Source organism: Callorhinus ursinus, unplaced genomic scaffold, assembly GCF_003265705.2.
Source record: "Callorhinus ursinus isolate GAN/ISIS: 27379988/994484 unplaced genomic scaffold, GSC_fseal_2.0 scaffold24, whole genome shotgun sequence".
NCBI lineage: Eukaryota > Metazoa > Chordata > Mammalia > Carnivora > Otariidae > Callorhinus > Callorhinus ursinus.
Window position 1 is genome coordinate 2648362 of NW_027397086.1, and position 27058 is coordinate 2675419.

Consider the following 27058-nt stretch of genomic DNA (forward strand, 5'->3'; position numbering starts at 1 on the left):
TCCTTTGGATCTAGAAGAAGCCGTGACCTGAATCTCCAAGGGCAATGCGAAGTTTGAGGCACAGTTCACGAGATTAGTTTCTAAATAACAATACAGAAACACAGACTACCTATTGAAAGGGACCTAATTCGTTCATTTATTACTTAATGGTTTTTAGTTCCCTTAAATAATTAAAGTTAAATTTTTTGCTGTAGAGTGTATCTGTTAATAAGTCACAAGTGCTGTTTATACACTGCAAACCTTACACCTGCTCACAGTCTACACCTGTGTCCCATAGGGTAGCCACCTATCACCTGTGCCTATTTAAATGTTCGTGAATTGAAATCCAATAAAAACGTAAAATTCAGTTCCACAGTTGCACTGGCCGTGTTTCAAATGCTCGGTAGCCATGTGTAGCTACCGTATTCACCAGTGCAGAGATGAGAACTTTTCCATTCTTTGTAGAAAAAATTCTTTGGGGCTCCTAGCCCGGTCGTTAGGCTTGAGAACTATTGATGAATTAACAGCGCTCCCTGGATTTCCTGGCTTCTGAAGAAGCGCGTCTTTTGTTTTGTTGCATTCCAGCACCTAAAAACAAAACAGAACAGTCCCCTCAATTTTGGAAAACATGCTGATGTGATTTAAGTAAAATCAGCATGATTACAAGGTATTGTGCTTTCAGGCATGGTGATGGAGCTGAGCGAAGTGAAAAGCACGAGATTCAGGCTCCAAGTATCCCAACGCGATAATCACACAGGGGACAGAAAAAACAAGCCTGATTTATTTCTATCCTGAAGATGAGTTCGGTTCATCTAAGCTTTAGAGGCAACTGAGCTTGCTTGGCTTGCCATGAGGGACTAGCCACTTCTGTTCTGGTTCCACTCATCTCCCCCTCTCTTTCTCTTACGCACGGGCACGCGCACACACGCACGCACGAGTCTAAGAACATCAGCGGGGAAAGGCCTGTGCGTGGCCTTCGGGTAAACTCTGCTGCCTCACACGCTCCCAGCACAGCCCTGGCATTCTGTCCTAAGCAGCCAAAGAACCTCGGTCACAAGCACCATGTCAGCTGCTTGGCAAATTCAGCTCAGTTTTGGAATTACATTACCCGGGTCCTCTCTCCCACCCACGCTCCCAAGCCAGCCTGTTTCATTGGTTCAAAAGTAAAAGCTCTCCTAAAATTCCTTGGCTTTCTCCCTGGTGATTGAATACATTTCTCTTTCTTTATGAAAATCGCTTCATTGAAGCAAAGGCAAAGGCACTTGATCACCAACAGCTTTAGCCGCAGCTTCTGACACGTAAGCATCTGCAGGAGTCTGGAAGCTCGCTGTTGATGTGTTCTACTGAAATCGCCTGCACCGAGGAAAGCTACTAATTGTTTCTGAAAGGGGATCAAGATATCAAAATAGGCTCCTTCTGCTGGATTGGAAACAGCTGGCTTGGATTTCGGGCGCTGGGAAGTTGGTGTGGAGGTCGGGGAGCACATTCTATGTGGATTTGCTGAGGTCACCCCTACAGATGTCAAAAAGGAGTGACCAGATTTTGAGAGGCCGTGGAGGGGAGAGTGCAGGGGGGGGGTGTGGAGGGGAGAGAGGGGAGGATAGATGTTTTAATGTCCTTCCCCCCCACCACATTCTCTGAGGAACCGGACGTCCCATCTGTCACTTGGTGGGGATGGAAACTTTTGGCCTCAGCCTGTGTGGCGACGTGGAAAGACTCAGAGTAGGGAGTAAAACAGTGCCTTCGACATGAGACAGTTGATGATGGGGGCACTTGTCCCTGTGTTGTGTGAGGGAGCAGAAACCTCAAACTTCCTTCACACTCCAGTGTTGCCACCAGCACTGACGGTCAAGTGAAGAATCTGCCTCAGAATTTGTTTTTCATCGATTCTCGTCGGCGGGGGGGGGGGCAGAATTTTTTCTTCCCCTCCCTCCTCCTGCAGCCTTGCTCCTTGCCTTGGCGGAGGTGGTTTGGCCAGCAAGCCTGGACCCCGAACTGGTGACTGGTGTGTGGGACTTTTTTGCAGTTTGCATGCATTGATCTTGCATCTCAGCTGGGTGTCGTGGGAAAGAAATTCCCTTTAGTTCATGAGAACACATGCAGACATCTGCATCCCCTGGTGTCTGGGGAATGTGTCCTGCGGGCTTCACTCGGTGTCTGTCTTCAAGGAGGAGCGCCGGCTCATGCCTGTTTGCATTTGCAGGGCGCCACGCCAGAGGATTTCAGCAACCTCCCACCCGAGCAGAGAAGGAAAAAGCTGCAGCAGAAGGTCGATGAATTAAATAAAGAAATTCAAAAGGAGATGGATCAAAGGTAGAGTGGAGCAATACTACTTATTTAGAAATTCAGTTTCAGTGTGGAAAGATGGGAAATCCTAAAATAGCTTCAAGAGAAGTGATTATTTCAGCCGTGTGTTTTTTTTTCATTGAGGGTCTACTGGGTGGCTTCATTACAGATCGGGAGAATTCTTTTTAACAAATAGGTTTTACTCTCAGTTTGGAGAACAAAATACATTTGGCTATCTTTTTTTTTTTCTGTATTTCTGTACTTCTTTTTTTTAATTTTTCTCTTTAAGTTTTAAATTTTAATTCCAGTTATATTAGTTTCTGGTGTACAATATGGTGGTTCAACACTTCTGTACATGACTCGGTATTTGTTACGATAAGTGTCCCCTTAGTCTCCTTCGACCTGTTTCACTCACCCCCCACCCTCTTCTTTTCTTTTTTAATCTTACCTATGTAGCTGAGTCTTTTGCACAAATGAGGAAGAGATACGTGGTGTGCATCCTGCCCCCTTCCCTTGCCCCAAGTTCTAGCTTTGGGTCTAAAATGTCCTTGTCTTTCTGTTTGAGGATAAGTGACAGTAAACCTTCCCAGAGGTTCTCGTGTCTCCTTATCTTGTTATAGAGCAGACTGATTGTGTCTAGAAAACAGATCATAGTATGTCTTATTACACACACACCACCAGCCATCAGAGGTATGTTTGCCTGCTCTTGAGAAGCTTCTGCATCAGGATCCCACTGCTGGGGTTCCCGGTTTTCTGAGCTGTTTTGTAAGTTTGATCCCAGGATGGTATATATGCAAAAAATAATAAGAAAAGATTTGATATCCCTTCATTTGCGCCTCCCTTCCCACATTTATAACCTGTAGATCTTTTCTGTCACTTAGAGGTTACTTGCTAACGAATCTGAAAAAACCACTTTATTAATTGTCTCTCACCTTATAAATTCTCACTGAGTGAATTAGGTGAATCATTCATCTATTTGAGATTTTCTAAAAGATAACTTGAGATTTTGTGCCCTGTACACAGGCCAAAATGATTCTGCACAAATTTAGTTATGGCGAAGCTGGGGTTAAAATTTGGTTATGCAAAAAGCCAACAAACAGACAAACAAAATTGGTGAGGCAGTATAGTTTAGTACACGGCAAAAGAAAAGTAGTTGCTTATTCGTTTACTTCTGGTAGAGCAACTCCTGAAAAATGGGTGGTTTTATTTATTTTGTATTTTTTATTTTTTTAGAGCAAGAGAAATCATGTGGGGGTGGGGGGGTAGAGAGGCAGAGGGAGAGAGAGACTCTCAAGCAGACTCCACACCCAGCGCAGTGCCTGATGCGGGGCTCCGTCCCACGACCCTGAGATCATGACCTGAGCCGAAATCAAGTGTCAGATGCTAAACCAACTGAGCCACCCAAACGCCCCAAATGGGTAGTTTTATAAACCCTGTTACAGTACATAACAAACAGCACATATAATTAACTTTGGTTTTGTTTTGTGTTAGAAATACACCTCATGAGATGAAAATTTTCTTTATCCTTTTTATTACATGTGGGACCATTTGTAAAAAGGGTCATGCATGTATAAACCAGTTAAATCTCGGGGTGTTGAATAAGTAATATTCTGTATGGGAGTAAGAAGTTCTGACTCGGGTATTTGAAACGACATTGAAGAAGGTCGTGGGCACTCTTGTCCAATAGTTATACAGAAAAATTTCTCTGCCACTTGGGTTGTGGCCGTGGAAGCTGGTTAACCTTTTAACCCTCACAGCAGCCTTGCTGGTAAGAAGGCAAATCCAGTTTAACCATTTACTTGATGACTGTTTATTGAGCATTTACTGTGTACAAGGAAGTATCCTAGACCCTGGGAATAAAGCGATGAACAAAACACATGAAAACCTCTGTTCTCATGCAACTTACATTTTGTACAAGAGGGACAAGGCGGGATGAATCAAAAGCACAAAGTATGAGGGCAGATTTAAAACACCCTGGGGTTCAGGGGTGCCCGGCTGGCTCAGTCAGAGGAGTGTATGACTCTTGATCTCCAGGTTGTGGGTTTTAGCCCCACATGGCACACAGAGATGACTTAAATAAATAAAACTTAAAAATAAATTAATATACCCTGGGTTCAAACCTGGTTCCGCCTATTTCTGTTGCAGACTTTGGATAAGCTTCTTAACCTCTTCTTGATCTTAACCTTTTAACCTAACCTCGGTTTCCTCATCTTGAAAAGGAAGTCAATAGTGAGGATTAAATGTGTCAGTGTATGGGAGGTGCTTGGACCAATGCCTGGCACATAGTGTCTATAAAATAAAATGAGTATGTTCAGTGTCAACAGACTACATGTCCCAATTAGATTTTCAGACTGAAAAACAACCCAAAATCCACCTGTATGCTACCTACAAAAGGCACATCTAACTCATAAGGTATAAAAAAAACATACCTCATAAGGTATGGAAAGATTGAAAATAAAGGAATGGAAAAAGATACACCATCCACTGGTTGGCCAGTGCCAGCCAGAGGAAGACTGACTTTCAGGCCAAAAAAACCCTCAAACTATTAAGTTCAAGAACGTCAACTTCATAACATTAAATGCTTTGAGTAACAAACAGCCCAGTTTAAAGCTGTAGGACCGTCTGACCCCAAAACATAAAAAAAGGTTATGCTATTAACCCTTTGACATGAGTATGTACAAGAAATACAAACACATCGCTGTTGAGGAAGATGTTTAATGCACTTCTCTGAATAACTAGTAAAACAACAGATTCAGGGTAGAATATTTAAGTAATATAATTGACAAAATCGACCTCAGACATGTCTATCCAATCATTGCATGGTGCACATTCTTTTCAAGCACACACAGAGCATTTCCAACAATTGAGCATATCCTGTTTTCACAAAGCAAATCTCAACAAACATCCAAGGGTAGACACCATTCAAGGTGTGTTCTCTGAAGCCTGCAGTAAAGCTGGGTACCAATAACAAACATTTAGAAATTAAGAAATGTAGCTCTAGATAACTCAAAGACTAAAGAAGAAATCATAAGAGACATTGGAAACACATACCTGTACCCCTGAAACAAATAATACATTATATGTTTAAAAAAAGAAAAAAGAAAGAAAAAGAAACACACTGAAAGCACAATAAAGAGGGGAAAAAAGAGACATTGGAAGATACCGGAGCAGAGCTAAACCTGAACCCCTATTCTGTACATCAGTTACTGGGCTGTCACTAAGACAACGCTCATAAAGGGAACGATATAGCTTTCCATATGTGTTAAAGACAGCAAACACTAAACATCAGTGAGCTAAGTGTCCATCTCAAGAAGTTAGAAAAAGCACAGCAAATTGAACCAAAGAAAACAGAAGCAAGAAAAGAGTGTAAATCAGTGACATAGAAAAACATATGCACTCAACAAAGAGGATCAACAAATCCAAAAGTTGGTTCCTTGAAAAGATGAATAAAATTAAACTTCTGGAGAGACCTACCAGGGGAGACAGGAGGAGGAGAATCAAAGGTAATGAATCTCGACGAGTCTTTCGAGAAGTTTTGCAGAGAGGCGGGACAGTAGCTCGAGGTATGGCCATAAAGTCAGGAGAGGGATTTGGTAAAGGTAGACACTACCGTTTGTTTGTAGTGAGAGCATTTAGTCATCTCAGGTACTTACTGAGCATCTACTGCGTGCCACGTAGTGTCCCGCCACTGGGGAGATACCAAGTTAACAAAAGAGCTTGAGCCCATAGAGCTTCCTCGGAGAGCTTCCATTCTAGTAGGAAGAGACCGACAATAAACAATAATAAGCATAATAAATTATATAATGTTGGAAAGTGATACCCACTGTGGGAAAGAAGGAAGTGGAGAAAAGTCAGGGGGCGCGGGGAGTGCAGGTGGAGGGAGGGCTGTAGTGGAGATGGGACCTCGGGAAACGTGAACAGTCAGTACCCACAAAGGAGCAGCAGGTCGGAAAGGCTCACAAGGGCTCAGATGCGAGGGGGTGGGCCCAGGCCTGGTGAGGACTTGTGGAAATTCGCTTTCTGTTATTTCTGTATTTTCAGTTAAACTATTTGCCGTGACTCAGAATAGGGTTTGGTTCATTGGTCTTATGTTGTGTAACAGGTTGAGGCTGCCTTTTACTGATGCTCATTAAAATTGGCCCCTTACCACCTGCAGAGTCATTTGCTGTAAACTTTTAACACCTCGAACCCTACTGAAAGTCTCTCAGAACCAGAATTCAGAATTAATAGAGCTCTTCGGTCCCAGAGATAGCCCCAAGCTTGGCTGCAACGCTCCTGTGGGGATTCATTTACTCAGGTTGCTATGTGTGGGCCGCCAACACGATTTCAGGAAGGGTGTGGGATCTTGTGATATGTAGCTTTGAGACTCAGGTACCTGCCTGTCGCGGACACCAACTGTGGGTTTGGTTTCTTAATAGTTGAAAGAGTGTGTAATAAAACTTCCAAAGCAGTTAACTGTGCTTCTCTGTGAGGGGAACTCATGGTAGCCCACAAGACCAGGATGCCAGCTGGAGCTTCAGTTTGCACGAAAAATGTGCGTCTGGATATTTGGGCTTTGTTTGTTTTTGTTGTTGTTTGGCACAAAGGGAAGAACAGGAGTGATTCATGTTTCTCAGTTGCTGAGGGCAGTGGGAGGAACCAGATACCATTCAGAAAAGGCAGCCGAAGTTTTCATATCCATCTCTGGACTATACAGACCTCGGGAGCAGAATTCTTATGGAGTTTTAGGATGAAAGCCGGCCCCGAAACTCCCTTCGAACCCACGTGGTGACACTGTCTTCCCGTGCTCCCATTCACACGGCGTGCGAGGTGGCGCGAGAATACACTTGGCGGGCGACAGTCACCTTTACAGTGTCCTCTTCTCTCTTTTTTTTTTCAGAGATGCCATAACAAAAATGAAAGATGTTTACCTGAAGAATCCTCAGATGGGAGACCCAGCCAGTTTGGATCACAAATTAACCGAAGTCAGCCAAAATATAGAAAAACTGCGGCTAGAATCCCAGAAATTTGAGGTATGAAAACGCTGTGGGTGGTGAAAAGTTCTGATGGAAAAAAAAGAAACCGAGGAAGGGCTGGGGATGCTGTAGAGCACCAGCGATTCTGCAAGAGATGCGGCTGGAGGGTGTCGGGGGGGCTTGGCAAGCTGTGATAAAAGGAAAAGTGGTCACCCACCGGCGGTTCTGCCCCTCGGCTGCCCTCTGCCCAGGATGTCCCCTCAAACCGACATGCACAGTTGTATTTGGATGCGTTGTTCTTTGGTTTAAGTGCTTCGCTTAGTCGGTCCTGTTCCAGCGCCTGTTGATAATCGATACAGCTGCGAGTGTGCCATTGTGAATCCAGAAGTGAAAAAAAATCAAGTCAAATACGTTATGGTTCTTACAAAGGACCCATCATCAAAGGGTCAGAGAGCTGACAACTGCTGAGAGACACAAATTAGAAATGAGTAGGAAAGATAAATAAATGTTTTAAGGAGGGAGAGAGAAGCACTCGAGAGCTATGGACAAAAGGCGTCTTTTTTTTTTTTACCATTTTTCACTGGATTTTTAATTCTTTTTTGTTTTTAAGATTTATTTATTTGACAGATAGAGACACAGCGAGAGAGGGAACACAAGCAGGGGGAGTGGGAGAGGGAGAAGCAGGCTTTCCACTGAGCAGGGAGCCCGATGCGGGGCTCGATCCCAGGACCCTGGGATCATGACCCGAGCCGAAGGCAGACGCTTAACCGACGGAGCCACCCAGGCGCCCCCAAAAGGCTTCTTTTACCCACAAATTTCGAGGCTACAGAACATGGAAAAATATATCAGTGACTGATTGCTCCGGTCGGAATTGGTTACTTCTAGCAACAAAGGGTCAGATATGGCTTTTTAAAATTCTTCCTAGAATCCGTCAGTCAGTTACTGCTGTTGGAGGGTTTAGAACCTAGAAATGTTCTTTCCTGGTCATTGTTATCCTTTGGCCTTTTTTACGCTATTTCCAATGTTGCCCAAGATAATTTTATCTTTTATCTTATTTGATTTCCTGTATATACGTTTCTTTACCATTAAAAAGAGTGACACAGTCCTCAAAACAAGAAAAGGTGAGTGTAGCTTTCACACTGAGCTTATGTGCAGCAGGAGTCTCCTCTTCTCCAGTGGGACCTCACGGTCACAGAATTTTGGAACCAGAAGAAACTAGAAGCGACTTAACTGAAATCACACCGCTGTTTTAAAAAGCCCAAGAGTAGAGGGGCACCTGGGTGGCTCAGTCGGTTAAGCATCTGATGCTTGATCTCACCTCAGGGCTTGATCTCATGGTTGTGAGTTCAGGCTCTGCCTTGGGCTCCACGCTGGGCATGGAGCCTACTTTAAAAAAAAAAAAAAAAGTTAAAAAAAGCCCAAGAGTCTAACACAGTCCAGTGCTCTTTCTGCCCCATTGTGACAGTTGCCTAAACACGTTTGCTTCTACTTCTCCAACGTGAGATGTACTAGGAGCAGTTGCCTGTGGGTGCCTTATACAGCCGAATGCAGAGACACTAGAGACCCCCCCCGCCGGTGTGGTCCTTCTCGAGTCTCAGCTTCAATGACCATTGAGCCCCCCGAATTTGGGGCCTTTAAGACTCCCTGGCTGGGCCCTCAGCTGAGCTCAGAGCAGCGTCTTTGGTGGCTTTTGCTTGCAGGCCTGGCTGGCGGAGGTGGAAGGCAGGCTGCCGGCACGCAGCGAGCAGGCCCGCCGGCAGAGTGGAATGTTCGACGCCCAGAACCCAGCCACGGTCAACAACTGTGCCCAGGACCGCGAGAGGTACAGTATCTGTACCACGCCTGCTGTCTGGAGGGGAGCAGGTTTGCTTTGTGTTCGTGTCCCGATTCTGGAGGCTGGAGACGAGCGCGAGGCACTTGCTCCGTACCCAAGAGCCCAAGATGCCTGACCTGCCCTTTCCCCACCACGCGGGTCCCTAGTGCCGTGTGGGGCGGCGACGGAGCACACGGGTGACCTGCGATGGCCTTGGTGACAGCAGCCGGGGTGGCGCCGGTGCAAGCGCGTCGCCGGGCAGTCGCTATAGTTGCTGTGTGGTTTCCTTTCTTGAGCAGCCCGGATGGCAGTTACACGGAGGAGCAGAGTCAGGAGGGTGAGGGGAAGGTGCTGGCCACGGACTTCGATGACGAGTTTGATGAGGAGGAGCCCCTGCCCGCCATCGGGACCTGCAAAGCCCTCTACACATTCGAAGGTGACCCGCGTCCGCCCGGTTCCCCACTTGCGCACGCTGTCCCTTCTCCTGCTGTGATTGGACCTTCTTCCAGATCTTTCTCTCTTGTCTTACCCTATCGTTCTGCTCACCGTCGTCATCACCATCATTTGGTTCATGGCTGCACGTTTTGCCTGTTGGTCCGTACAATGGAACAGTTTTCGTGTGGCCTACTTACAGCAGATAGCGTGGAATAATGATGATTTCATCCGTTCGTCCAGTATTTCTGGGAGCTCCTGTCTTGTAAAGCCCCCAGAGGGGTGGGATGCGGGTGGGTCGGCGTGGCATCCGCCCCTGGAGAGCAGACACACATTTGGGGGAGGTCAGCTGACAGCACTTACCAGAGGCGGGGTACAGAGCGATGGCGGTTCATGGGACTGCGAGCTCCCTTCCTTAAGAGAATTAATTCAGGGAACTCTCCAGGCTGCTCTGCATCTGAGGCAGGGAGGTGAGAGAAGCATGGGCTCGTGTGGCTGGAGCTTAGATGTCTTAGGTGGGAGTAGTGGAATCTGAGACTAGGAATGGTGTCCTTGAGGGGGGAGGTGGGTAAGAATCGTTTGGAGTTGGGGGGGCCCCAGTTGAGCTGTTGAAAGCATTTGAGCAGAGCTAGACCTTAGGACACGTACTGGCACATGTGTGGGACCCATCGGAGGACAGGGATGAAGGGCTCGAAAGACTCGCCTAGAGTTGCCAGAACGATGTCCCCTAGAAAGATACTAAGGGTGCTGTGGAAGAAGCAGTCCGAGCTCAGGTAGGTTTAGGAAGCTCTGGGACCGATGGATCTTCCAGATCTCCTCACGACAGCCCACATGTTCAGTGGGACAAGAAAGCACCAGGTTCGACGTCGCCAACTTAACCTCATTCCCACGCCCCGGCCCCACCCCCACGGCCCCCCTGTAAGCAGCTCCCCGGACAGTCTGCTCTTGAGAATTCTGTGTGAGCAGTGGGGCGCTAGTCTCGGGCAGTTATCTTAGCAAGTGGTCTTGGGGACCCCCGTTATTAAAGAGTGGGCCCAGAGAGGTCGCAGTCAGCAAACCGCTCAGACCCCTGGCTGACCGGAAACGGGGAACAAAGACCGGAGGAAAGGGAGCAGATTCCTGAAGGTGCCCCCCTGGGGCCGCCCTGAAGTGGAAAGGTAGGAGAAAGGTGTCGTTTGGGAAGAGACACAGCGAGGCCAGGTTTAGGAGCCAGGGCCGACGTTGGAAATGGACACGTGTTTCGGGCCCAAGAAGGGGAAGCTTAGCTACCGGCAAGAACCGGGATGGGAGAGAGAGAGAGAAGTGGGGATAGTGTCCGAAAAGGTGTCATTAAGAGACAGAGGAAGGGCAGAGACGTCCCCTGGGGAAGCCCCTGGCTCTGGAGTAGCTGGAGAAGGGTCCCGGAGAGCCGCAGTGGGGGGGGGGGGGTGCTGGAAGCTTCTGCGTGGTGGGAGCAGCCCTTGCAGGGCAACCGGGGAGGGGTCCAGTGCATCTGTTGCTCGCCCGCTGAGCCTCTTTCATTGCCAAGCCCCCTGTTTGCGCTCCTCCTGGATGTGACGGGAAGCTGACTCGTTCTGATCTTGCTTCTCCAGGTCAGAATGAAGGGACCATCTCCGTGGTTGAAGGAGAAACTCTGTACGTGATCGAGGAAGACAAAGGCGACGGGTGGACCCGCATTCGGAGAAATGAAGATGAAGAGGGTTATGTCCCCACTTCGTACGTCGAAGTCTATTTGGACAAAAATGCCAAAGGTGCTAAGACTTATATTTAATACAACTTAAAAAAAAAAACTGTAAAAAAAAAAAAATTGGAGTTGTCTCTCCCCACAACTATGACTGTACCCAGCGGTTCTTCCAAAGCGTGGCTGGAGGACACTGGAGTGCGTGTTGTCACATGGCCACGCGGTGGGCTTGTAGGCGTTCGACACCCGAATTCCCTTGGCTAGTTTTGACTATAATCACATTTCACTTGCTCATGAAATATGACGCGGAAAGCTGCCAACTGCCAATTTACAATTCTGTCATTTGAAATCGGATAAACAGTTCTTCTGGCAGTATCTGTAGGTATCCAAAAAAAAAAAAAAAAAGTTGCCTTCTAGCTTCTAATCGCTATTTCTGAATTTAAAAGTCCACACACGTCAGAGGGGCGGGTAGGACTTCAGTTCTGTTTCTATCTAGCAACTGCGGTAAATGGAACCCCCTTAGAGTGTTACATTTTGTAACTTAATAACTTGAACTATGCTAGTTTGTGTAATCTTACAATCACTTGCTTTGGAGGAAGTCATAAATAAAACCTCCCCCTCCTTGAGAAAAGAGTAAGACGCGGCCTATGTTGGTGCTAAACGTGTGTATTTTTCCTTAAACGTGTTTAAGATCATTGGTAGATCACCGTGAGTATCCTCTCCCCTGTGCATGATCCCAGACAACCCACTGAAATCTGGAAAAGCTTGGTTAACAATTAACCAGTTGACTTTTACAGGAGACCACTGAGCTCCCCGCTGCCACTGGGCTCCCCGCTGCCACTGACAGAGTCCATCAGATGCCCTGGCGCTGTTTCGATCACTTACAAAAAACAGTATGCTTCTTTTGGAGGTTTTGTGGCAAGTGGAGCTGTTTTCAGCTCACACTTCCCCACGTGGGGCTATAAATAGCAGCAGCTGCTTCTACACGCAGACCCCCGCCCCCCCAGCTCCTCACTTCGCGGAGGTGTTTTGGGTTTTTGGTTTTGTTTTGTTTTTCTTAATCCTTGACATCTTTTAAGACCCAAAATATGAATTTACTGAAAATCGTTTTAGAATTGCTAGCTCGTTTTATATAATGAACTATAGCCAGACTAAAGTATTTCACCATCTTGAAAGGGATCTGGGTCACATGGGGTTTTGCATTTTTAAACTGGCAACATAGGTAGTGAAATCGATCACATGCGTAGAGATGGGTACCCAGCCCAATGTGTGTGCCCATTTCAAGAATCTACCCTGAGGTCATGGAGAACCAGCTATGAATGGCTCACAATAAAGGTGTCAAGTTCCAATTTACTTTTTATTTGGCTTTGAGAATTATTTATTCATGTCCTTCCTACTTTTACATAGGAAATTAGCTCCTTGCTTTTACATCGTGAGCTCCTTTTATAAGCTCAAGTCGATTTAAAGCTGATTCTACCAAAAAAAAAAAAAAGCCGATTTAAAAATCAACAGCTGCTTATCATCGGGGTGTGGCACCTGGCCGGAGTTACAGGTGCTTGTTGTAGAATCTAGCAGAAAGTTTGCTACACTCCCCAAGGACCACCAAAATGGAATTTAGTAAACGCTAATGACAGCCTGATTTTTAAAACACGTTTTATTGTTAAATGATAGATTGCCAGGAGGCTGTAAAGACAGTCCAGAGCCATCCCGTGTACGCTTCAGCCGGTGTCCCCCCAGGGGTGACTTCGGACGTAAATGGTAGAATAATGCCCAAAGCAGGAAACTGACGTCGGTCTGCCCGCTTTTTAAAATATTTTGTGATTCAGAATTATTTTGCCTTGTTCTACCTTTGCTGATGTAATATCGATAAAGCCATTCACCCTGGACCCCAGACCTCTCAGGAAAATCATTTCTGTTCCCCTTTTTAAATATTTACCGCAAGTAACTCGGCTGACCCTGAAACCACAGGGATTCCTCTTCACGAGCTAGGGGAGGTTACAGCACTAGGCATGGACCCAGGCGAACGGGGGACCTCAGATATTAAAATCAGAGCTTTCTGTCCGATGATGGGACTCATTTCCAGCCTGTGAACAGCTACAGGAAGCAAACCAAACACTGAAAAAGTCTTAAAATGGCCGAGACAACGTGAGCCTCTGGAAGCCTCCCTTGGAAAGTATGGCATTCCATGACGTTATTGTGGGTTTATTTAGGTTTTTGGTTTTTTTGTTTTTTTCTTAACGGTTGTGCAAATTTGATTCAGAAAATGGCTCAGTTGGTTTATGGGGGGCGGGGGGGGCGTGTGTGGGTTTGGGCGTGTAATTGAATGCTCATGATTTTAAATTGTGTGCCTCAGGCCCTTAGCACAGGCAGCTGCGGAGGAAGGACAGAACAAGTGTGCCTTGGTGCCCGCCGGTCAGTGCACCGAGTGTTAGGAGAAGTCCTGAAACCATTCCCAAAGAATCAGAATTCCCACTTCTGCCCAGAGTATACTCTGGTTTTTGCTACCCTCCCCCCACCCCTGGTTATCTGCTAAAATGAAAGAACCCAAGTCTCGGCTTGCGGGTGAAGTTTTCTCCTTTTATTTTAGAGACACATTTAGAGGTTACTCGTGTATGCGTCGAAGCCTGTCTTCCCCACCTGGTTTCTCAATCTGCTCGGCACCCCCAAGAACACTGCCCCCCCAACCCCTCCCAGCCCGTGGGGAACTCAAACAGCTGTTCTGTGCCCGTGCACATGTGTGTGTGTGTGTGTGTGTGTGTGTGTGTGTGTGTGTTGTCAGCTACAATGTGACTATTTAATAATTGCCAAAATATTTAGACTAGAGGAACGTCCAGTGGGTCGGTTGGATTGTGACTGTCTTCTTTTATGGTTCAGTTTGGTTTTTTAAATTGCTTTCTGTTAAATATGTCCGTAATCCCCCCACCCCCATCTATTTGTATATACTGCCATTTGGAAACTAAAAGGTTGACTTGAATTCGTTGTTTTAACGTTTGACTCTTTTGTCTGTTTGTTTTATTGGTGCTTCTGCTGCCTAATGACCGTTTTTGTTTTTGTACCCGCTGGGGAAGCCGGAAGGACTAGGTCCCCTGCCGGCCACTCCAGACTTGCGTTTATTGTAGACACTTGTGTTCTGAGTAAGTTTTGTTCCAGTACGGCCAACACGATTGCCTCTCTCTTCTCACCCTGAAAGGAAAGAACCTGTCTGGCTCCTCTTAAGTTGTACCCTCATATCTGCCTCTCTAATAAACGTATTTTTCTCAGTGTTGTGTATTTTAAATGATTTTTCACCTTTCCGAGAAAATGATTCTGTGTAATCCGGGTATTTAACTCTTTTGTCTTCAGTCATGGGCAACTTTTCCAGCCAAATGCTTTTTTAAAATTCTGCCCTCCTCCCCCCCCCCCCCCCCGCCTTTTAAATGATGACACCTTCTCTGTCTCTCGCCCTGTGTGCACCTGAGGGCTTTACGAGTCTGTCTCTCCTTCCTCTCCTACCCCCTCCAGATGAAGAACTTTCACTGTTGATTGCTGAGTAGACGCTGAGTGACACGTTTTTCCTTTTCGCCAAGATTTTACTTTTTTTTTTTTTGGTAAAGCACCGAGAGTGTCGGTCAGGGAGAGAGGATCGGGCCTTGAAATTCCTTGCATCCTCCTGGGAAGCGGGTCACGTTTCTTTCCGCCGAAACTCGGCGGACCCAGAAAGAGGGGCTGGGGGTGGATGGGCGCGGGTCTTCCGTGTGGGCCTCTCTTCCCTTCAGGGAAGGCTAGCCCCTGAGGCGACCTGCAACCGTGAAAGTTCCTTATCTCAGACGTGCCCCGTGGTAACACCCCACTGCTCTAAAGCTGTCCCCCTCCCGGGCGGCGCAGTCTACGGAGCAGACTGTCCGCCCCGGACCACCGGCCTCCCTCTAAACACTCTTTCTCTGTCTTTTTGTGTTGTAGATTCCTAGAGGCGGTTGCAGGAGCCGGAGCCTCAGTGAGCCTTCCCAGGAGAACCCCTTCGGTCTGCTTGTCTCCGCAGGCCCCGGGCGCCCGCGCGCACAGACGGCTCCCGGGCTGGGCCGGCGCGCGGCCCTCCGACGACATCTCAGCCTGAAGCCGCATCCCCCCGACCCGCCACGCGGCTGCTTGCCTTTTTCTTTCTTTTCTTCCCACAGCATGCTTCTCATGGCCCTGCTCCCCCCACGGCCCGTCCGGCCACCTCTCTGGGGGCAGTTCTGTCCCTGTCCCGCACCCCCACCCCACCCGGGGCCACGGAAGGCAGCTAGACACGTGCTCCCTCCTTCCCGGGCCCCTGCCTTGGCCCTCAGTCGGCCTGGCGCGTCCTGGCCCGTCCATGGTTCACACTGTGCCTTTCGTGAAAACTTCGCCACTGGTCTCCCCCGGGGGAGATGGACAGAATCTGGACAAGGAGGGTCAGGCGTGCACCAGGCGGACCGAGCGAGCGCCCGGATGTCATGGATGGGTTCCCGCGTCCCGAGTCCGTTGACTCTTCGGTGGTCCTTTTCTGGTTAGGGGTCCTCACCTCATACTAAACATCGGCCCTTGCAACATTTCCTGGCCTGACAGTGTCCGTGGGGGGCGCTGGGGGACACGCAGGCACGCACACGCATGCATGCATCCCTGAGTGCGCGCGCACGCGTTTCGATTGGGAGCCTGTGCTCCGTGGCCTGGAAAGGTCTACACTGGAAGTCAAATTCCATCTCCAGGGCCACACGCAGAAGCGTCCACCTTTCACGGGTGAGGGAAGGTCCCAGCCCACCTCCCTGCCATCGCCCTGCGGGCCATGGCGCTTGAGCGAGCGTCTCACCTCGGCCCTAGCTCCTTGCAAAGTGACAATTCCCGTTTTCCCGTGAATTCCTGAGATTCACATCTTCGGATTCTAGCGCTTTCCTCACCAAAAACCCTGTGAGGCCGGCGGTCCTTCAGGTGGTCCTGTGGCCACAGCTTCCGCATGTTCTCACGGGCTCCGTGGGCCACGGAGACTGGAGGGAGTTGACTTTTTGAGCGAAGTCCCCTTCCTCTTGCGGATCCTTGAGGAAAATGTGAGGCCGTGTAGCCCGTGGCCAGTCATGCCTTAGAGCAGCCTAGCTTCCCTTCTCTGGTGCAGACCCGGTCGGGAGGAGTCACTGGCTGCGAGTTTCTGTGAACGAGACACCATCCAAAGCCCAAGAAGGAACTCGGGCCTCTGTGCTCTCTCGTTTGGCTGTTGGTAACTAGGTGGTCACCTCGGACATCCTCAATTCTTCTCGACCTTTACGAATCTAAGACGAGGGTGTCTTATGGGAGCCGAAGGGACAAGAGGCAGAAAGGAGAGGTGCTAAGGGCTGGGCCTGTGTTCAGTGGCCGAAACGGTTCCTCTCAGAAGCCAGGGTTGAGCTCGACCACACCCCCCCTTCCGAGAGAAACCTCCCGCGAGCACATGCCCCGGGGTAAGCAAGTGAAGAGGAAGTGGCTTTGGGTTTAAAGGCGAGCAAGCAAGCGAGCGTGAGCCGCCCCCCCTTCTGTCTCTCTGTCTCTGTCTCTGTCTCTGTCTCTCTCTTGCCCTGAAGGGGGCCAGGCCCTTCGGTTGAAGACTACCTGCCTATCTGGCGGGATGGCTGAGGCCGTGGGGGTCTCGGGGCTGCTCTGTTGGCAGTGGGCCCCCGTTGCCCACAGCGGTGGGGAGCTCCTCCACCTTGTGAGAGGGCTGCTTGCCGGATGCCCTGGGGCCAGGGGGGCCGGGCCTCGCCCGAGTCCCTGCAAACCTGCAGGTGTGTGGTTTGGCCCCGCCCGTCGTTGCAGCAGCTCCGCGGAGGCTCCTCCGCCAGCCCCGGGGGGGGGGGGGGGATGGGGGGGTCAGGAATCTCTAGGAACTTCTGAATCTCACCAAGCCAAGCTGACTGCTCTCCACAAGGATGCTAAATGGTTTTTTTAAATCGATTTTAGAGCCTCAGTAATGCATGTGCATTGCATCTTTCATATTCTGGGGTCAGGATAGATTCAGTTCTCACAATGTAGGGAAAATGGTATAAGCTGCAGTGGTTTGTTCTTTTAGTGTCTGTTAAGCCCAATAGAGAATATGCTCGTATCTTGTAGCCCCTGCACCTTTTTTTTTTTTTATTCCTTTCTGAACCACCTGCGTCCAGAAAGGAATGGATCCTAAGTGCTTCTCCGTGTTAGCCTTGGTGTCGTACCCCGCCCCCCCCTGCCCCCGGTGGGTCTGTGCGGCTGTGGGGGGAGGGGAGCGCTGCAAACCTGAGCTCATTCAAGGAGATAAGTCATTAGAGGGTAGTTGAGGTGTATCCTTTATTCTGGGGATCCTCCTGGGAAATCATCTCTATAGGAGTATGGACCAGTTCCCATAGAGTAGGGGAACTTCCCCATCTGCTTCTCGGCCACCCGTTCGCCCCCCGACGCCTGTCCTTTCTCCACCGATGCTAGAGTAGTGTTGTTGTAAGAATGACTAAGTTTTAAAGCACCTGCCCTGAACATGACCTAAAAACGTTTTTCTGCTGGAAAGAGAGGAACTTGTCATTCATCCAGTTTTTCCTTTGCAAGATAAAAAAGGCATGGAAAGCCGTCGTGGGATTTTCCTTCGGGTTTTTAGCGCGCTCACCTCAGAAGCTTCCAGGCTGTGAGGCTCAGGCCAGATAAGCTGTAGCTTATCTCGCAGCACAGAGGCCCCCCCTCAGGGCTTCTGGTGACATCTGTAATTACAGGAGAGAGTTTATGGAACGTGAAAAAGTGACATGGATGCTAAGTATTTTTCCAGAAATCTTAGTTTCATACTTCCTCATACCTCTGCCTCCCCACACTGGTGCCGTCAAAACACTTCTTTAAAGAGTGATCCAAAATTCTATTTTAACCTGATGTTGAGCACCTTTAAACGTTTTGGTTTCTTTGTGTGTGTGGCACTAATTCTAAACTTTGGAGGCATTTCAGTGTTGTAACGGCCCCTGCCATTGTGAAGGTTCTGGAATTGCCCATTTGTCTCTGGAGATGGAATTAAACCAAATACCGTGCTTCCATTGGAAGGCTTATATTGACCTTGTAACTATATGTTAATCCTCTAAATGTTAAATAAAAGTGTAACCTCTGTTATGTTGTCACGGGACTGTTTTGTGGCACGAGGAGGTGACCTCGGGCCCGGAAGCAGGCCGGGGCCGCTGGGTTGGGGCGGTGGGGGCGGCTGGGGCTGGGCCCGTGTGCACCTCATTTACCTGATTTACCGCGTGAACCCAGGACAAGTCACGTAGCCACCCGCCCGGGCGCGCTTGCGACCCACTAGTTCTACCCACCACCTCACCTGCCGGAGGAAGAGCTGTCGGGGACACTGATGTGGGATTCAGGTCAGTTCAGTACAGGGACTTGGGGGGCTCCTTAGGAGCAGGAAATTTGTTTTCCATGCACATTCAGTGCGCAGCTACTCTAGGTCTTCGGGGCCCCTATGGGGGGGGTGGGGGTGCTGGGACCGCGGGGCACGTTGGCATTCTGTGGGCAGTCTGCTCTGGCAAGTGCTCGAGCCCACCCTCTTGGCAGCCTGGCTGCAGTAACCACGGGCTTGCGCAACACTGAAGCGGGGAGGACCCCAGCCTTCCCCACCCAACCCAGGATGTGCGCAGCGGGAGGCCCCGTTTCCCTGCCAGCATGGAGGATCCCACCCCAGGCTTTGGGGGGGAAGGTACAGTGATTTGTGCCCACACCTGTTTAAGGCCCCTCAGAGCTGTTTTCGAACGGGAGGGAGGGAGGGAGGTCGCAGCAGAGTTGCTGAGGGGTGGGAGGTGAGGCCACCAATAAGAGGCCGGGCCTCACCTCGGCCTTCACCTCCTCCCCGAAACGGATGTGAGTGGCCTTCAAAAAAGCAAGAGCTCCTGACTCCGAGGGCAGCAGACCTGTCAGTCAGGCTCCCCCAGCGGGCCTGGGAGACTCAGCAGCCTGCCCAGGGGGGGGGGGGGGGGGGGGGCAGGGCCAGGCCTCCGCGGCCTCTCCTGGCCTCAGGGGCACCGGCCGCACCCAGGCCCCACGGCACGGCCGCACAGGCAGTGGCGACCCCTAGCGGGAGAGGGGCCAGCACAGAGGGGAAGGACACCCCGTGTCGGGGACCAAGTGACCAAGAACACAATGGAAGCGGCTGAGCCGGAGGGTGGGGGTGGGGGGGTCAAGTGTCTCTCTTTTTTTTTTTAATTAAAGCAAAAGAGATCTCTGGAGTTGTTGGCCCCACGGGACAGGCCGGAGAGCCAACTCTGAATCGCTGCAGCCAAAGTGAGGCGCCGCAGGCCTGTGGGAGGGAAGGCGCCGGGGGCGGCTGGCCAGAGAAACGGCTGGCCTAGCTCAGCGGGGCTAACGTCCCTGAGTCCTGGGCCGTGAGGAAGCCCTGTCCCTGGCTGGCTGAGGCCTCGCCTTCCCTCCCTGGCCTCTGCTGTTCTTTTCTGAGAAGGGGAGGCAGCAAGCCTCTCGGGTGGCCAGCACCCTCTCCGACCCGGGATTAAAATGCAAACCCGGCATTCAGCAGCCACTTTGTGAGCATCAGGAGCTGCTTCCCCTGAAGTGTACCCATGAGACCCTGGTTTTAAACACTACCTGTCCAGATGGTATAGTGAGTGACTGTACTTAAAGACCTCCCATCCACTGGGGGCATTGCTGGGCCACAAAAGGTGGAGCCGAATCGGAGAAAGGACCCCCTGTGCCTTTGTTCTCAGAGCTAAGGGGCTAAATGTGGGAGGAAACAATGGGGATCTCCTCATTCTCAGGCTGTTGGGCCCGGGAAGGAGGCGGGGGCGGGGGGGGGGGGGAGGGGGGGGGGGAAGGACCCCGGGCGGCATTCTCCCCCCCCGGTGTGCACCCCCCCCCCCCCCCCGCCGTGGCACCAGGCCACGCCCTGTCCCCCCTCCCGGCTCCCCAGACACCACCTGGGCCAGGCTGCTCGCTGGTCTCAGATCCAAGGAAGGGCTGGAGACGGCATCCTAACGCGCCCCTGGGACAGCTTTCCAGAACACACATGGTCTTACGGTGTGGGCTGCCCTTTTCATAGCTTCTCCTCGGGGGGGTTCATCTCCTCTCTGCTGCAGGCAGAAGAGCCAGAGGGAGGTGTGATTCCAAAACCCCACTCGCTTCCCCCAAGCCTCTGTGGGGCTCAAAACGAGGTGGTGTTAAGACTCACAGGATCATTTATGTTTGCACTGAATTCCAACTAGAACCAAGGTAGGAAGTACACTTTTGGGGGGGCCTGCACCTTGCAAATGCACTTTCTGATGCGGGTTTGTGAGCAGAAGCGCGCGCGCAGGCAGCCGCTGGCCCCCACGCTCCCCCGTCTGTGGGTAGAGGCTCTGTCTCCTCTAAGAGGGGCTGCTGGAGGGAGACCCAGGCCCAGCCGAAGGCAGGAGCCCGACCACGGCAAGGGGGGAGGGGATGCCTGCGGAGGAAAGACAGGAGGTGGCCTCCCCACTGCCCCGGGCTTCCCAGCCGCGCCCAGTCTGTGAACACCCACAGTCTCCTGTTTTGTCTCCAGATTCCAGCATCTGAGTTTGGCCGAGCCACTTAAAAGCCTGGTATATCAAGGGAAAATATAAAGGAAAGATTTTAAGGCCAGTGTGGCACCCCCTCTTTCTCCCTCACCTTCCCACAGTACAGCGAGTGAGTGTCCCCAAACCTCCGAAATCAGCTAATCCTTCATTCTCATCTTCCACGGTAAACAAGAAAGGCCAATCACAAAATCCGTACCACGGAATTCCGTGTGTACAACGTTTAAATGTGAGCAAAGCTAAAAGTAGTGCTTAGACCCCGATACACACGGACGTGGGAAAGCTATAAAGAAAAGTGAAGGATGAAGGACAGGCAGGAGCTACTTCTGGGGCGGGGCGAGGTGGCGGCTGTGCTCGGGAGGGACCCACAGGGGTTCACGGGGCCCCGGCGATGGCAACACCCCGGGGTAACCATTCCTGATGCTGAACGTGGGTCTGCACGCTCACAGCTGATGGGATTTCACAAGTATATGTGCCTCAAATAACACATAAACACCTCCCATTCTTCTCTCCCCACCAAACCCCAACAAGTATAAACAAAATCCAACCAAAACCACAGGGAGAATAAAACACTAGCATCATCAAGTGCCGGGGAACTCCCCGTGTAGGACCCCAGCAACCGTGATGCTGTGATTGGAGGCGCCAATGTGCGCCGTCAGCCGAGGAGGGAAGGGTCCCTCCACCCGTGGAGGGTAACCCCAGCTCGGAGAGGTTACCCCAAGTGGCCGAGTGGCCGGGGGCGCGGCGCCAGTAGGGGACCAGCCCGTGGGATGTGCTGGCCTTACCCCTCCCCCCCCCACATCCGGCCCCGCTTCTCTGGGGCCGGGCTAAGCGGGGCCGGGCTGGTTCCAGGAAAACGTGCCTGCGTCCCCCTCTTCCTTGTCTGCTTCCGCAGCCTCCAGAGGCTGTCTGGTGTCAGAGCCCTGCCAAGCCCCCTCCCTTGTGTGGTGGTGTGGACCGCCGACCCCCCACCCCCGGCTCAGGCCCCCCGCTAACAGTGAGCTGCCCGGGGACAGACGACAGCGGGGGGCTGTGGGGAACGCGTATGTATTTATTAGGACATTCTGAACACCGACGAGGCCGCGCCGATGGGGCGGCGAGTTGACAACCTGGTGCAGAACCTGCCACCAGCAGGGTGACGACGTGTGGCCCCCCAGCCCCACCACGGGGTCGCCCGCTGGATGCAGCAGGAACTTTCACCAAAAGACTGTAGCAAATGTCAAGGGACTCCAGAGCGGCTTGTTCTTCGATCACATGCTGCCTCGGTGGGGAAGGAACCGGGTAGAAGGACTGCAGAGTGAGCTACGTGCCGCACCAGCTGCCGGGGCTCTGCCGGAATTCCAGCCACATCTGCTTCGAGAGACTGAAGGCCACGGCATGTGGGGGCCTGGATCCCAAGGCCCCTTCCCCGCCCCCGTTCCCTCTGGCCCTGACAAGGTGAGCAGCTTCGTCCAGGGGCATGGGTGCCCCCGGAGGCAAGGCCCAGCCCCCAGGACTTGTCCCAGCACCCCAGCGTGGCCTGGCTCAGCATCCAGGACGGGCTTCCACAGCCGACTGAGAGCTGCCCCAGAGCCACAGCTCCCCGGGCTCCCCATACAGTGTGGTGAGAAACAGGGAGCCCCCCCCCAGGGAGGCTGCATTTGCAGCAAAGCACAGTGACGCGGGGCACTTCTGTCTCATCACCTGGTTCCCTGGTGGGGACGGGCGACAGCCAGACCGTGGGGCCAGCTCGGCAGCACGGGGAGCCAGGGACCAGCTGCCTCCAGAAACAACCCCCACCCTGGGTCCCCACCGCAGAGGAGTCCAGAGGTGTCAGCCTGCAGGAGAAACGCTGAGCGCAGCCCAGGTTTCCGGGGCCTTTCTGTGACACCGGGGATCGGGGCCGAAGCGGGGCCTAGGGAGGAGCTGGGTCCAGCACCCCCACTGCTCCAGCTCAGGCCTCTGCACCCCAACTCCCTGCTGTGCGTCCCAGGTGCTGGCCAGCGCCTGGAGCTCCTCCCACCCCTCGGTCCCTAGGCCACAGCCCCTGACTTGGAACTCCAGGGACCCAAGCTGGGCCCGAGCGAGCGAGGGAGCGGGTCAGGGACACAGCGACCGTGACAAGTGGACACAAAGACCCAAGTTAAGGAACGTCGCAGGGCCCTGGTCATTTGAAGAGCCTGAAGTGGATGTATTTCCTGGTTGCGACATTACTCCCTGGAACCCAAACGACTTTTCTGTCTCTTTACACATCTGGGTTACCCAAGCGGCCAGCCTCTCTTCCGGGGATAAGCACGCCCTCTGCGGGGAGGAGGGCCAAGACAGGGGCCTGTGGGGACACTTGGGTCACTCAGCCCGGCGGGGCCCACGAGGGGGTTTTTCCAAACAGCCTCACGGAAGGTGCATTCAGGGATGCGCTCTTCCAACACACAGGGGAAGGGAGAGGGTCTCTGCAAGGGGAGGGGACTTACAGACTGGCCCACCAAGTCACACGGCCCGGGTCTCGGCTTCGATCTTCTGCTCCCCATGTAGGCTCTCTGAGTCCTGGAGCTGGGCCACACTCTGTCGGATGGCGATCTCGGGGCCGCCACCATACAGGTTGTTCAGGTAGACCCAGGTCTCCTCTGAAATCTGCCCGTAGTCAGCTCCTGCGGGGGCCCCAGAGGCCACGCGGTCGGGGCTGGGCTTGCGCGTGCCCCCTCACCCCGTCCGGGAAGCCATGGTCTTGGCCGTGGGGGCTCCGGGAGGTCTGGGCCCCACGAGGGAGCTTCTGTGCAAAGCTGCTCAAGAGCAATCTCGGGCCGCTCCACGGGGATGTCCGTCTGCTAAGGACCCCAGAAGGCACATCTCCACTGCCACCCGTTTCCCGGGGTGGGGGGCTGCCCGCAAAGGGCAGGCAGAGGCCGGCACAGGGCCTGGGTAGGAGCGGTGGGGGCTCCCAGGACTGTGACTGGCAGCCAGGAGGGACCGTGGGGAGGCTGGCTGGCCGGGGAGGCAGGCCTGGAGCCGGCGAGACTCACCCTGCTTCAGTTGGATGTGGCCGCTTCCTTTGACCTGAGCAATCCTGCTGTTGTCAATGGGCCCAGGGGGCTCTGGAACAGACGCAGCTCAGGCTCAGCGCCTCTGGGTCTCTGCAGCAGCGGGAAGCTCCCCGGTCCCCAACACAGCCCTCCACCTCTCAACAGGTAAGAGCCGTTCTCAAGGCGTGACTCCAACACTGCGACCCCAGAGAGGCCGTCCGGGGCCCACGGGGTCTGTGTGACATCCTCACGGGGGCAGGTGTTGGGCACCGGATGCTCATCCACAGAAGGGATTTCTGGGACTCAGGCACTGGCTTCAGAACACCCTTCCCCAAACCTCATGTAATCCTCAGCCACCGTGGGACTTGAGAGCTGTTCCCAGAGGCAGGGGGAAGACCTGCCCAGGGAAGAGCTGGCTGAAGGCGAAGCCGGGGCCCGAGCGCGGGCTGCAACTCCGGAGCTGCGACTCTCCAGCACAGCCGAGGCTGCCTGCCTCCACCAACGCTAGGGAGCCCCCAGGGCGCGCCTGGCACCTCACCGCCCAGCAGGGCCTGGATGGCAGCAAGGCCCCTCCCCTTGCCCCAAGGCCTGGCTGGTGCTTAGGCCCTGAAAGGCCAATGTCCTTTGCACAGAACCTGCTGACCCTGCCAGGCCCCCCAGCGCTAGGCTGGGAGCCACGTGTGGAGCTCGGGCTCTGCTGTTTCTTGCCAGGGACGGCGGATGACTCTGGGAGGCAGCCTTGTCTGGGCACCAGCAGGGACAGGACACGAGGAAGTGGTGAGCAAGACGGCCTGGCCCGGGGTCGGGGGGGGGGGGGAACGGAACCCCGGCCCGGGGGCGGGGGGAACCCGGGGGGGGGGGGGGGGGGGGGGGGGAGGCGGGCCCATGCTCCACTCACCATTGTCCTTGCCCTTGACAAAGGCCTCCCACTCCCGAAACCACTGCATGCTGATGCAGTAGATGACACCGGGGGACTCCTCCGCCTGGAAGGCTTTGTTCAGCTGGGCCGCCGGGGAGAGTCAGCAGAGGGGAGGGTCAGCACCACTGCCCCAGCACCCCGCTGACTTTCCCCCTCATCCCCAACTCTTAGAACACACCAGATACCCCAGGTAGAAAATTTGGGGCTCCCAGACAAGTCCCACCACTCCAACGTCAGCAGGGAACACTTGGGGGCATCTCTCCAACCGAGACCACAGGCCGATGTGGCTCCCCCCCTTAACTGAGTGCACTGATTTGCTCCATTAACTATTCTGACCCATCGTTTTTTCACAGGCACAAAGCTCAGTGGCCTTAACTGTCTTTCACCCATGATCTATTCCCAAAGGGTGGGTGGTCCCCGGTCACCCTGTTCCGAGCAGCCCCGGGCCTCACACACGCCTGCTTCCTTTCCTGAACAGGATCATCCTGGGTCATTCTGCCACTTGCTTTTTTCACTTAATGCACCTTCTGTGTCACTTTGTAGAGCCCCATGGTTCTCACTAGCGGGGAGATCTGCCGCACAGGGGACATGGCCAATGGGTGCGGGTGATTTTTGTTGTCACTGGCATGCCGGGGGCCAGGGATGCTAACTGTCCTCTCACACACAGGACAGCCCCCACAATAAAGAGTCACCCAGCCCCAAACAGCAGGGTTCTGTTCTTTCCACAGCTGCTCAAGCAGATGGACCTGAGCCTCCGGAACCCGATCCTCTGAGAGCAAAGCCTTCAACGTCTGGCCGCTCTGTTCTCCCACAGGACAGGTCTTCCAAATAGAGCCTGACCGCACACGGCTCTTCAGTCCCCAGCTCCCCACATATCCCCCCCAGAGGCTGGAGGCACGGCACCCCACCCCCGCCCGCACGCACCTTAATGAAGGTGTCGATCTCGATCCGCCTCCGCTTGGCCAGCGCCTCGATCTCCACCTGGCAGATGCAGCACACGTACAGATGGTTCACAGCGGGGCCGCCCCCAAACCTGCGCCCGGAGGGCAGAAAGAGAGAGAGCGCGCGAGCGCACGCTGAGGGGAGAGGTCTGGGAGGGGAGGCGGCAGAACGTGCCGGGGAACCGTGACTGCCCTCCACTTGACGGGTTTCTCCTCCTCCTCTGGGGAGCCTCCCTGATGTCACCCTGGTTGCCCGGTGCTCAGGCCTGTTGACTTTCCTGTCTCCCTCACTCGACTGGCAGGGGGACCTGCATGCCAGGGAGCCCACAGTACCCGGCCTGGCACCTGGCCCAGGCATGTCACAAAGCTATGTTTAAAGGCTAAAGGGCAGATTAACATTTTCACTTCCTCTCTTGGCTACTGGGCAGGAGCTGCTGTGGCCAACAGCCCACCTGGCCAGATCCTGAGGACAGTGTCAAAGGGAGGCAGAAGCTTGTCCCTCTGCAGGTAGGAGGGTGAATTCCCACGGGATATGGGGACACATCTCTCTGTGGGGCTCTGACCCACCCACCTACCATCAGGCCGAGTCTGCCCCCGACCCGCCAACGGATGGGGCAAAGCCTGTCCGAGGAGAGGCCTCCCTGGCCTGTCTGACCATTCTCTTAGGGGGGCACATCCTGCCTGCCCATCTGCAGAGCGACCCGGGCCTAGGCAGGTCCTCGACATGAGAGCCACGTTTCTGGTCCTGAGGGACTTGAACCTGGAGAGCCTCAGGCCGCACAAGCCGCAGGCCATCGGAGCTGGGCCCGCCCGAGCCAGGACGCCGGGGACTATCTGTGAGAGGGACCTGCTGGCCTTTGCTGGAGCCAGTCTCTGTCCCTCCCAACTGTCGGGGTCCAACGGGTGCCCCACAAGCGTTTTCTTCACTGCAGTCACGCGCAGGGAAGCTGGCAGCTACGTCTAGACTCCTCTGTCCCCCAGGGCCCGGCCCGGCCCCACGGACGGCGGCCCGGACAGGAGCAGGCACGGCACCTTACCTGTTGTACAGGTGTTCCCACACGTTCTGGGGCAGGATCACCACCAGGTCGTCGATGTAGTGGTATTTGTGGGGTGGGATGCCTGTGGAGGGAGGCACAGGGATGGAGTGCTGGGGGCTCGGCCGCCCGCCTCCTCCCCCCCACCCCGACCACAGAGGAGGCGCCCTCACCTCCGTGGGAGCAGAGGAAGGTATGGTTGGTGATGGGCCCCGGCTCGGCGAACGTGTTGAACTTGTTGAGCCATTCTCGAGACACGTAGAACCGCAGCAGGCTGGGCTCCCGCATGGCGGCCAGGGATACCACTTGCTGCCGTTCCCGCACAGCCTCCTCACTGCTCTTCCTGCAGCAGGGGTGGGCAGAGCAGGGGTAAGCAGGGGCAGAGCAGGGATGGAGCAGGGTTAGGGCGGGGGTGGGGCAGGGGTAGAGCAGGGATGGAGCAAGGATGGAGCAGGGATGGAGCAGGGGTGGGGCAGGGGTACAGCAGGGAAGGAGCAAGGATGGAGCAGGGATGGAGCA

At 53.2% G+C, this 27058-nt stretch overlaps 2 protein-coding genes across 20 annotated transcripts in view; one reads left to right on the forward strand and one right to left on the reverse strand.

Moving 5' to 3' along the window:
- FNBP1 (formin binding protein 1) overlaps nt 1-18229 on the forward strand; it is a 137023-nt gene extending 118794 nt beyond the window's left edge. For 6 of the 12 annotated variants that reach the window (XM_073905618.1, XM_073905611.1, XM_073905613.1 and 3 more), the window contains 5 exons: nt 2183-2292; nt 7145-7277; nt 8921-9042; nt 9330-9469; nt 11058-14406. In XM_073905618.1, coding sequence (XP_073761719.1) covers nt 2183-2292; nt 7145-7277; nt 8921-9042; nt 9330-9469; nt 11058-11236 — 684 coding nt within the window. In that variant the 3' untranslated portion in view covers nt 11237-14406. Of the gene's footprint in view, nt 1-2182; nt 2293-7144; nt 7278-8920; nt 9043-9329; nt 9470-11057; nt 14407-15085 lie in introns of those variants that run through there. The other 6 variants (XM_073905619.1, XM_073905612.1, XM_073905614.1 and 3 more) reach the window with 2 other exon arrangements.
- A 3448-nt stretch (nt 18230-21677) lies between these two features.
- USP20 (ubiquitin specific peptidase 20) overlaps nt 21678-27058 on the reverse strand; it is a 41979-nt gene continuing 36598 nt past the window's right edge. For 6 of the 8 annotated variants that reach the window (XM_073905623.1, XM_073905621.1, XM_073905622.1 and 3 more), the window contains exons 20-26: nt 26713-26882; nt 26543-26624; nt 25489-25597; nt 24544-24646; nt 23646-23717; nt 23097-23273; nt 21678-22009 (exon numbers count right to left, since the gene is read on the reverse strand). In XM_073905623.1, the coding sequence (XP_073761724.1) occupies nt 23113-23273; nt 23646-23717; nt 24544-24646; nt 25489-25597; nt 26543-26624; nt 26713-26882 (697 nt within the window). In that variant the 3' untranslated portion in view covers nt 21678-22009; nt 23097-23112. The other 2 variants (XM_073905624.1, XM_073905625.1) reach the window with 2 other exon arrangements.